Raw genomic sequence first — 12207 nt, forward strand, 5'->3', positions numbered from 1 at the left:
TTTTTTGCCTTTATGCTATGTATAAATAAACTATAATGTGTTGCATTTATGAAATTGTTGAACTCCTGCAGAGAAAACGAAATTACATTTCTGCATGCAACAAAAACATTTTGAACTCCGAAAAAAAGACGTTGGGTTGAAGGTTACTCCATAGTTAGCCTACCTTGGATCGAAGAATTAAAAGAAAGCGCGCACTGGCGGGTGTCAGGCATTGGCAGTGGTGATGTATATTAATAGCGATAAAAAAACACGTTGTAGCGGTGTGCTACATGCAGCGCTAAAATAATGACACTGCAGTCAAAGATAACTTTATTCGAACTAAACAGCCTTGCTTTAAAGCCTCCCTCAACCCGTCCCTGTGGGCGCGGATGCTCCAAAAGACACGTACTCACAAAACCCCATAGGCTATCTCCCTTAGCCGGAACGGTGGCTAATTGTGAGCCGGTTCGGATGTGCCAGGAAATGGGGTCCCCACAACGCTTTATTTAGATTGCACAAGATCACCATAATCTTCAAATTTCGAATTACATTTCAAAAACTAACAAACCACGGGGAGCCACAGCACAGAGATGAAAGAGCCGCATGTGGCTCCGGAGCCGCGGGTTGCCGACCCCTGTACTAGGGAACCATTTGATCGTCTTATAACAGTGGAGTAGAAGCTGACCTTGAGCCAGGAGGTACGTGCTTTCAGGCTTTTGTGTCGTCTCCGGGTGAGAGAGGAGTGAAGAAGATGTACAGGGTGTGTGGGGTCTCTGATTAAGTTAACTGCTTTACTGAGGCAGCGAGAAGTGCAGACAAAGTCCGTAGGAGGACTGTAGTTTCCAGGATGTGCTGAGCTGTGGCCACAACTTTCTGCAGTGTATTGTGGTCACGTGAAGAGCAGTTACCATACCAAGCCATCATGCATCCAATCTACGCCCGACACGATTTCATAAACCCCCCATAAGATCACCTTTGGGCTTCCTACATTCCTATCACATCCAGTTGATTTAATCTTTCTGTATAACCACAACCCTCCATTCCAGGCAACATTCTTGAACCTCTTCTGCACTCTCTCTCAAGTTATCGCATCCTGTGGGTGACGTACTGACCACGGCAGTGAATGCCCTCGACCTACCGTGACTCTCCGAACATTGGGTTTTGGGCTGCTGCTATCCATCGTTGCCAGCAGTCCAGATGTCAAGGTCAGGCTGCGCCTCTTGTTTTGACCTCGTAGCGATCCATTCTGATGCCTCTTCATGCGCTCAGCCTGCTCCTCCACACTCATCTTGGATTTGGTATCATTTGAGTGAGTGCTGTTCCTTGCCTTTTCCTGTAAAAGGTCAAAAAGACAGGTCAGCGTGGCGGGGAGAAGAGGCACTGGCATAAACACACAAAACAACTCAACTAAGGCAGAATCCAGTGTTTCATCTGATGATTAAGAGTTATAGACTATTAAGACCGTTTCACTCATTAACAGTTGGAAGTACTCGGCAGATTTCCAAGATTACTTTTTGAGATTATTTCACTATTTTACTATCGTGCCAATTCATCGAGGGAGTTCAATGGTTGTACATGCTCCAACACTTCATAACACTCAACTAAATCTTGCTGAAACTCCATCTTGCCAGAACAGACCTGAGAGGCTGAATGTCTTAATTCTGCTCCTATGTCTTATGGTCCTACCTCCACCTTCCAGCCTGAGATCTGTAAGCCTCGACACATCTTACTTCATCCTCATCTATCTGAGTGGAGTGCAGAATGGAGAGGGAAAGTGTTCCCTATAAAGTTCCTGACATCATCCCAAAAGACCCAACTTTAACTTCCTAATCAAGCTTTCTTTCCTCTGAAAACCAACCACACCAGCCACCCGCCCCCCCCCCCCCACCACTGGATGAAATATCCCTAGATATTGCACTTACACAAATGCATACTATAGAATATTTGAGCAGTACAGCACATTAACAGGCCCCTTTATTCCCACTCTCAGCCAACCTTCTATCCATGCTACTATTTTCCTGTAATACCACGGGTTCTTATCTTGTTTAGCAGCCTGATGTGCAGCACCTTGCAAAGGTCTTTTGATAATCTAGGTAAACAACTGACTCTCCTTTGACTGTCCTGCTTGTTATTTCCTCAAGTAATTCCAACAGATTTGTCAGGCAAGATTTCTCCTTAAGAAAAGCATGCTGACTTTGACCTCTATCATCTGCCTCCATGGTGCCCTGCAACCTCAGCCTTAAAAATGATTCCAACATTTTCCCTGACACTGAAGTCAGGCTAACTGTCCTATAATTTTCTTTCTTCTGCCTCACTCCCTTCTTAAAAAGTGGAATAATATTTGCAATCATTCACTCTTCCGGAACCATTCCAGAATCTTGTGATTCTTGAAAGATCATTACTAATATCTCCACAATGTCTTCAGCCACCTCTTTCAGAATGCTGGGGTATAGTGCCGGTGACTTCTCTACCTTCAGACATTTCAGCTTCGCAAGCACCTTCTCCTTAATAATAGTAACTACATTCAATTCTGCCCCCAATACTCCTGAATTTCTGGCATACTGCAAAATACTGATTAAGTTTGTCTGCCATTTCTTTGTCACTCATTACTACTGCTGCGTCGTCATTTTCCAGTGGTCCAATATCTACTCTTACCTCTCTTTTACTCTACATATCTGAAAAAACTTAATTGTATCCTCTTTGATATTATTGGTTAGCTTTCCTTCATATTTCATCATTTTTTTTCAGTTGCCTTCTGTTGGTTTTTGAAAACATTCCAATCCTTTAATTTTCCAATAATTTTTGCTGTATTATATGCCCCCTCTTTTGCTTGTATGCTGTCTTTGACTTCCCTTGTCAGCCAAGGCTGTCTCACCCTCCCTTTAAAATACTTCATCTTTGTGCTTTATCTATCCTACACCTTCCAAATTTCTCCCAGAAATGCCAACCATTGCTGTCTGCCATCACCCATCCCAGTGTCCCCTGCCAATCAACTTTTGGCAGCTCTTCTCTCATGCCTCTTTAATTCTCTTTAGTCTACTGTAATACTGATACATTTGACTTTATTTTCTTCCTCTCAATCCGCAGGGAGAATACTATCACATTTTGATCACTGTCTCAGAAGGGTTCCTTTACCTTAGGATCCCTAATCAAATCTGCTTAACTACATAACAATCAATCCAGAATTGCCTATCCCTTAGTGAGCTCAACTACAAGCTGATCTAAAAAGTCATCGATTAAGCCATTCCACACTGAATTTATTTGCTAAAAAATATTGCAAGTTTTCATCTTTTAGGTTAAGAATAGATCTGTGGAGGATGAGGATCAATTACAAGCCACTTTCTCACTTACTCTTGTCAGAAATTCAGAGTTATTTTTATCGCTGCTCCGGACTGTAAGACTGGATGGAGTCGGAGACACATCTTCTGGAGGCGACTTGGTCCTTGGAGGGACAACACCTACTGTAGAACCAAGATGGAAAAATGGATCAAAAAACACTGTCTGCTCTAGCCTGAGTGTTCACAAAAAAATATCCTATGCTTGTAAAGAGTGAAATTCTACAAATGATTCTCTGTTCTCATAACTTGGACAGGATACCAACATGTATCATTCATTTCTTTCCGGTGGATTTTTTTTTACTATTCATTCACTTGTGGGGCGAGGACAGGATTGGAAAGACTAACATTTACTGTGCACGCCTATGTGCTGCTGAGGAATAGTTAAGAGGAAATAACCTTGTTGGGTCTAGAGTCACCTATGACCAGAGTGAATAGGACAGATTTCCTTGAAAATAAGAGAGAAAAAAAACCGCAGGTGCTGGAAATCTGAAATGAAAACAGAAAATTCTTGAAACGCTCAGCGGTGTGACACTGCCTCACTACTGCACTGGTGAGTCAGAATTAGTTAAACATTCATTCTGGCTCACATTCTATACAGCACAGTAGTGTAACGTGCCAGCTGAAAGATTGGGGCTCGATTCACATCTTTCTCTGTAAAGTTTTTCTACGTACTCCTCGTGACCGTGCCGGTTTCCTCCCAAGTTCCGAAGACATTAGTAAGCTGTGTGTATGCTATGTTGGCACCGGAAGCGTGGCGACACTTGCAGTTGACCCCCAGCACAACCCGACGTAAAAGACACATTTCACTGTATGTTTCAATGTGCATATGACAAATAAAGCTAATCTTTCATCTACTTCCATCTGACACAAACCAGAAGAGCTGCTGATCAGAGGTGCCTGGTGCATTATCCTGTGATTGTTACTGCTGAGTTTCACATTCATTAACTCGTTCACACTGAGCACTCAATTTAGAAGTTCTTACTCACATGCTAACCCTTCTGCTTAAACATACCTTCTTCAGCCTGACACGGTGTTGCTTACAGATTCTCAATTCCTACATCTCTCTCCTTCCACAGCAATGACTCTGCCTTCGACTCTTGTGACTGCAAATTCTGCAATCACTTGGTAAATTGGTTTATTATTGTCACACGTACCAAGGTACAGTGAAATATTTGTCTTGAATACCATCCATATAGTTAATTTCATTACAGCAGTGCATTGGCGGTATCAGATTGCAGCATAAAGTGTTACAGTTACAGAGAAAGTGCAATGCAGGCAAACAATATGATACAAGGCCATAACGAGGTAGGCTGAGAGGTCAGGAGTCCTTTCCTAAACATCTACACCTCTTGTTCCTCCAGCTATACTGCTGGTGTTTGGTGCAGCAATGAAAGTCCTCCATTTCTGTCTGTCCTTGGCCACTCAGACATAGAAGGATTCTTCATTGCTGCTTCCGTAACAGTTTTAGCAGCCGGGGTTGTTAATCCTGAGCTGAACCCCTGAACCTGGAGGACCAATGGACCTCTCTTAGTCTGGCCTCTACCCTTTGACCTGTTTGGCAAGGGTGACCCTACCAAGAGCCAAAGCATAAAGCCCTGGCTCCAGCCAACATTGTCACTGAGGCACGCAAGCTTCCAAACCACGACAAGGTTGTGGTCCCCTTGGAGGTTCCACCAGTAAGAATCTCCATTATATCTCTTGACTTTTCACCATCTGTCGTAATATCCACGCAAGCGGCTCAGGATTTTTGGAAATGCTCTTACAGAGTGCTTACGTTATCAATGCAGGTCATGATTATATGAAGTAAAATATATCAGTGCAGTGTGATCTGAAATAAATAGTCATAGAGCACTACAGATCAGAAGCAAGCCCTTCGGCTCACCTAGTCCATACTGACCTGTTTGTCTGCCTAGACCCATTTATCTACACCAGGACCATGGCCCTCCATACCCCACTCATCCATGGACCCCAAAGGTGTATTGGGTAGGTTAATTGGTCATTGTAAATTGTCCCACGATTAAGTTAGGTTTAATTGGGTTTGTCGAGAGTTGCTGAGGAGGCACGTGACAAAGGGCCAGAAGGGCCTCCCACACACTGCATTGCCAAATAAGCAAGTAAAAATAAATAAGTGTTGAAATTGAACCTGCATCTACCACTTTTTAAAAGAGGCAGAGCTCCTCTTTTACTGAAAACCTCAACTTATTTTAATTCTGTGCTTCAGTATTGAATTAATTATTTGAGATGCTCTTGTAAAATGGTAGCAGCTTATCTCCCATTAAAAAAAATCTTGGCAAGGGCAGCAAAGTACTGGACGCCAGCACATGGAAGTTGACCTCTAAGCCACACTGTCCTGACTTGGAAGTACATCGTCGTTCATTCACTGTTCTCCCTATGACTATGTGGGCTTCCTCTAGGTGCTCTGGTTTCCTCCCACAGTCCAAAGACGTATGGGTTAGGAATGGTAGGTTGAGGGCACGCTATGTTGGCACCGGAAGCGAGGCTACTCCCCAACACAATCCTTGGACTTTGTTGATTACTGACACAAAAGCACATTTCACAGTATGTTTTGAAGTACACATGACAAATAAAGATAATATTTATCTTTACCTCAGTGTACTTTTGCAATGAAATGATTTGTATGGATGGCATGCAAAACAAAGTCTTTCTCTGTACTGTGGTACATGAGACAATATTAAACCAATTTATCAAACCAGAATAGTAAGCTTATGTTGTACTTCACATTTGGCAATATTAAACCAATTTATTAAATCAGAATAGAAATCCTACGTTCTCCTTCACATTTGGCAATACTGAACTAATTAACCAAAACAGAATAGTAAGCTGATGTCCTATGTCCACAGTAGAATATTTTTAATCTTTAATACCAAAGACTGCAGTGGTACAAAAGGCAGCTCACCACTGCATGCTCGAGGGCAAGCAGGGATGGATATTGAATGCTGGCTCAGTCTGTGAATTTACTGAATGAAAAATAAACATTGAATGCTCTATCTCTTAATCTGTGGGCATCTGCCCAATGATGCCTGGCAGACGATACCTTTGTTCTGCTTTTCCATTTCTGTCTCCTGCTTACTTTGTCCCATGGTGCCTTCGGAGCTCTGCTGCAACACTGGGAGGTCCTCCTTCCGGGAACCATCAAAACCCGACTTCTGCTGGAGGGAAACACAAGAGCATATCAGCGCCGTGATATCTGATTGGAGACCATGGCCCCAGTACAGGGGGCTGCTTGGTTGAAGAAAGTGGCAGAGAGCTGGAAGGGGGTTACTGAATGATTTAATATGCCCAGCTCTGTGGAGGTATGGTTGAAGTTGGGCGAGATCCAGAGGAACACTGCATTTCCCTGACCAGCTAGAGAGGGCTCAAAGAGTTTGGGTAATTGCAAAGGGCAGGGGTTAAATGGTGCTTCTCTCAAACCCTCAGATGTGAATTCTGATCTGTAAAATTATAGCAGAAACTATCTCTACTTCAGAATTTTTTGTCTGTGTCACCTTATGTACAGATACTCCTGTACCTAGCATCACTTTATGGATGTACAATCAATGTATATAAGCTATCTTACATATTTATTGCTTTTTTAGTTATTGTGTTCTCTATTTTTTTGAGATTTTTGTCCTGTATCAGATCCGGAGTAACAATCATCTTCATGTGTACTGCAAGTGACATTAAACAATCTTTCATTGAATTGAATATTGAATTCAGCTGCAGAGATGCAAATTCCTTGCTTGCTTATGCGCTATTTAATGTGCTGGAAGCCTGTGTTTGTAACCAGTTACAGAGTTTCAATTCATTTGTTGAATTTTAGTACAGAGAAAGAATTGTGAATCTCAACAAAGTTACCCATGGGAGAAAGATGTCATTGCGTAAATTTCACTTTTTTTTTCTCTGGGAAATTCTCATCTCTTGGGATTAATAACCCTTACTCCTGCCCAGCTGTACCTAGTCTCAGACTTTTAATAGGGGCTGGGAGCACTCTTGCGTATTGTACTTGCAGGAGGCTGAACTCCCAGCAGGAATGTCTATAGATCAACACAGGTTAAGGCCTCCTTAGTCTAGTGAGGTTGCTGAAGTTAGCCTCAGTGCCAGCGATTGTGGGATAGAAGTGTGAGTAAGATGTTGGGGAGGATCGGCCCTTGAACCTCTACTGGATATGTCAATGACACGGGGGATGAATGGTCTTCAGTTTGGTCCAGGGACCGTAATGATGCAGTTGGACCTCACTGCTAACTATGACAACTTGGTGGGATGCAATAGGAGTAATGGAAATGAGCAGATAACATTCAAATTACTGTCATTTCATATCAGTAAGGGCAGATTTACAAAGCCCATATATCCCTGCTGGTATGTCTAATTCTAATCTATTAAGGACAAGCAGGACACATAAGATGCTGGAGCGATTGGCATCACTCAAGAGCTAACAGTTCATTTGCCTTGCAGTGTGTTGTAGCCAAGGAGAAGGGTGCAATCCCCCTGGTGTATAATTTTTAATTTTTTAATTAATGAGATACAGTGCAGAAAAGGCCCTTTCGGCCCTTTGAGCCATGCTGCCCAGTAATCCTCAGATTTAATCCCAGCCTCGTCCATGGGACAATTTACAATGACCAATTAACCTTCCAACCATTATGTCTTTGGACTGTGGGAGGAAACCGGAGCACCCGGAGGAAACACACGCGGTCAGGCAGAGAACGTAACATGTCCACTCTCTGCATTTCGCCCCCTCCAGAGGATGAACAAGTTAGAGGCAAGATGTTGATCAGCACTCTTTTTATTCTCTCCAGTCATTGCCAGAAGCTGCAGAGGAAGAGACTGAGTGAATCTGCACTGGACAGAGATGGACAGTGTTATGGTGCACATGGCCCCTGCTTCCCGACCACAGGTTGCGTGGAACTGCTCTCACAGCCCCACTCAACACATCCAACTTGCCTGTTTCAAGAGACAACATTTTTTTGTAAGTCACACAATAGATCTAAATGGGATACACCAAAAACACTAGACTGGCCACCAAATATAGAGGCATGAAATAAGGAGTCTCCAGTCGGTTTGTGACTGCTTTGTGTTTCTGTTCAATCCACACGCTGCGCTGACTGACCTACTCCGACACAAGGATTGGCAGTGATGGGAATTTAAAATCTGCATCCCTCTATACCCTCATTGATACCTGCAATCCCCATCCTACAACCATCTATGAAACTGCAGTCCTTTATTTAGCCTTCTGAATGTAATCATTTCACAAATGCTCATCCTCCAAGTGCTAAGACCCCAAGCTCTGGAAGTGCCCCCCACCTTAACTTCTTTCCATCTCTGAGAAACATTCCTCAAATTCAAGCCTTCATGGAACAAGCCTTCTGCAAATCTTCTTATTTGGTTTGGAGTTAAACATTACTTAACTGGTCTGGATGTTTTTACTTTGTTAAAGTCACTACATAAATGCAAGTTATTATTGTTACATCAGGAAAAAAAACTACTTCATTTGTAACCACTTCGCAGTCACTCCATGACTTAAAAAGGTAAGCACTAATCTATGAATGGCACACAGATCAGGAGAACCATACAACACAGCAACAAGTCCTGATGAAGGGTGTCAGCCTGAAACACTGACTGTTCATTTTCTTCTAAAGTTCTGGTCGCCCCACTATAGGAAAGACGTTGAGACTTTGGAGAGGGTGCAGAAGAGGCTCACTAGGATGCTGCCTGGTTTAGAGGGTATGAGCTATCATGAGAGGTTGGATAAACGTGGGTTGTTTTCTCTGGAGTGCCAGAGGCTGAGGGGAGATCTGATAGAGATTTACAAGATTACGAGAGGCACAGATAGAGTGGACAGAGGGTATCTGTTTCCCAGAGCTGGGGTGGCGAGTACCAGAGGTGATGCATTGAAGATGTGAGGGGCAAGTTTTTTACTGAGACAGTGGTGGAAGCCTGGAATACGCTGCCTGATATGATGGTAGAGGCAAATACATTTGAGGCTTTTAAGAAACTTTTGGATAGGCACATGGATGTGAAGAAGATGGAGGGATCAGACGTGGTGAAGGTAGGAGGGATTAATGTTTGGGTGATTTTGATTTGCTTTTTAGCTGGTTAGGCACAACTCTGTGAGATGAATGGCCTGTTCCTGTACTGTACCATGTTCTTTGTCAAAGATTGCTGTTTGACTGCTGTGTTCCTCCAGCATTTTGTGTGTGTTGAACACAGAAACAGTCTCAAGCACTCACTTACGCTAATCCCGTTCTCCCTACATTCCCAGCAACACCCTCCAGATCTTAACTCCCACTTACAAGCTAGGGGCAATTTGCCTACCAATTTACACTGCTGGGATGTGGGAGGTAATTGAAGTACCTGGGGGAAGCCCGTGTGCTTACAGAAAGAACGTGCACTGGAAGTCAGGAATGAACCTAACTCAGTGGAATTGTGAGGTACAACCACCCTGTGACACCCAAATCTTGTGAGAAACTTCAACTTTAGACACACCAAGCGCCATCATCAACTTCACTGAAATGTCCATAGCATGAGAAAATACAGTCACCCAAGCAGCTCCCTTCCCAAGGCAAAATTAAAACATAGTCTGCATAAAAACACCTTCGATAATAAAAGGATTTTTATCTCTGAAATCCAGTTTTTAATTATTGCCATATCATTCAATTATTCTTGTATCAATGCAGTGTTCTGAGGGCTAATATATTATTGACGCAAAAAAAGAACATTTAAAGAAATGACTAATATTTCATGAACATTTAGAGGAATACTTAATATTCTGTGACAATCTAATTAAGTCTAATAAAATGGTCCATTGCCTTTAGCACCAGACCCCTTTATGTAGTGACTATCATGAGTCAGAATAACCCAAATTGCATTGAACCAATGAGTTATGGAGTTGGCACAGTTTTGATATAAGGATTGGACCAACTGATTTGTACTCAGCAGATTTCCATCACGGGTGAGTTGTGAAAATCACTGGATCAGTAGAGGGATAAAAGCTTTTCTTTGGACTAGTGCCTTGGGATTTTTTGGGTCTGGAGGAGGGCTTGCATTCGTGCTCGCCTGAAAGATGACAAGTGCAAGAATGCAGAACTCCCTCGGTTCGAGTTACTGAACCATAGTTCAACATTAAAAGTAAATTTATTATCAAAGTACATATATGTCAACTGAGATTCATTTTCTTGTGGACATACTCAATAAATCTATAGAATAATAACCATAACAGGATCAATGAATGATGACCCAAGTTGACACAAGATTAACCCACAGTGAGTTATGATTAACCCATAGTGAGTTAAGCTTCATCTTAAAGGTAACCTCCCTAGGCACAAAGTATATTTGAAGGTACAAGGTACATTGAGTGTTTTGCACACTTCAGTTGGAGATGGACATTAACAGTCACTGCCGTTTCGTCACCCTAGAGTTTGATGTCAGTGCTGAATCTCGTTGGTCCCCTACAACTTATTTCATGCCTCAAAGATCATGAGCAGGACTGACACAGATGGGAAACCACAAGACTCGGGAGTGATGTAGACAGTGGCCTGGCGAGCCACTTACTGCCGTGGCTCCTTCAATTCTCCTCGTGTCCAAGGTGCTCTTCCCTTTCTCCGCCTGCTCCCAGATGTCCTCGATAGAATAGGCCCAGAGGCTGCTCTCAGTGGGAAGAGGAGGGACTACAGGCAGCGGCCCTTGCTGCAGGTAGGACTGCGGAAGGGGCGGTCGAGGCGGCCGGGTCTCCTGAGACAAAGAGCGAGCAAAGCATTAAGAGTAACTGCAAAGCCAGCAAGACTGTGAGCAAGAGGAGGTTAGTGTTTGGAAGGACTCCCCAATGAAATGCGGCTTCAGCCTAGAAGCATGGGCTATAACCTAATGAAGCTTCTATCCCACTGTTACTAGACACTTGACCTGACCTCTTATATGATAAGATGTACTCTTAGTCTTACACTCTACCTCATTATGATCTTACAACTTCATTGCTTACCTGCACTGTACTATTTTGGTAGCTTTTACACTTTATTCTGCATTGTTATTGTTTTACTTTATTTTAGCTCAATGCTCTGCGTAATGATTTGATCTGTATAAAGAGTATGCAAGACAAACTTTTCACTGTGTTTTGATACATGTGACAATAATCAACCAATATCAATATTAAATGGGAATTGGAGAACTTTCTGTCTCTCTCTGTCCTTTCTCTGTGAAGATTCCTAACATCTCCCACACTCTTCACTGTTACTTAGTCCCACAGACACTGGCGACTACGTACCACCAAGGTCATAGCATTATGCACAACGTAAACAGATTATTTTGCCTAGATCTTCCATAACAACCATTCATTCTAGTCCACCACCTTCCAGCATGTGGTTTGGTCTTCTATGTCTGGACGACACGTGCTCATCAAGCCACCTCTTAAATGCTATCAGCAAGCCTGCCTCCATCACTCTCTCCTGCAGTGCCTCTCTACACTGGGAAGGCTATTCAAACTCTGGGAGAATCACTACATCACAAGCATGTGAGCCACACACAGAGGCAGCCTGTCCTGGGATTGGGTGGGGGGGGGGGGTGTGTGTGTGGGGTGAGGGAGGATTGGAAAGGGCTTGTTTTGCTGTTGTTGCCTTGTTTTGTTGCGTTGTAGCTGATGCTTGTGTTGCTCTACAGAACACTGTGGGCCTTTATGTATGGTGAAACATTCCACGGCACATCCTTGCGTTTGTTGGTTGTTAATGCAAGTGACTCATTTCACTCTATGTACATGTGATTAATCTGACCTTCATGACTTTCAGTAGATTCTTGACTAAACACTTGAAGAAACTTATACAGCTATGAATCTGTGGTGGAAAGTGAGATCAGCTTCAGTGGTTCTTTAGGACCAACATGAACACAATAGAGCAATTGCACTCTTGCG

At 43.0% G+C, this 12207-nt stretch overlaps 1 protein-coding gene across 28 annotated transcripts in view; it reads right to left on the bottom strand.

Moving 5' to 3' along the window:
* Window positions 1–12207, bottom strand: part of plekha6 (pleckstrin homology domain containing, family A member 6) — a 347966-nt gene that overhangs the window by 15660 nt on the left and 320099 nt on the right. For 19 of the 28 annotated variants that reach the window (XM_059950203.1, XM_059950177.1, XM_059950186.1 and 16 more), the window contains 4 exons: window positions 10863–11042; window positions 6373–6487; window positions 3331–3440; window positions 1118–1312 (listed from right to left, as the gene is read on the bottom strand). In XM_059950203.1, the coding sequence (XP_059806186.1) occupies window positions 1118–1312; window positions 3331–3440; window positions 6373–6487; window positions 10863–11042 (600 nt within the window). The remainder of the gene's footprint in view (window positions 1–1117; window positions 1313–3330; window positions 3441–6372; window positions 6488–10862; window positions 11043–12207) is intronic. The other 9 variants (XM_059950179.1, XM_059950185.1, XM_059950207.1 and 6 more) reach the window with 7 other exon arrangements.

This window comes from Hypanus sabinus, chromosome 25, assembly GCF_030144855.1.
Source record: "Hypanus sabinus isolate sHypSab1 chromosome 25, sHypSab1.hap1, whole genome shotgun sequence".
NCBI classification, from domain to species: domain Eukaryota; kingdom Metazoa; phylum Chordata; class Chondrichthyes; order Myliobatiformes; family Dasyatidae; genus Hypanus; species Hypanus sabinus.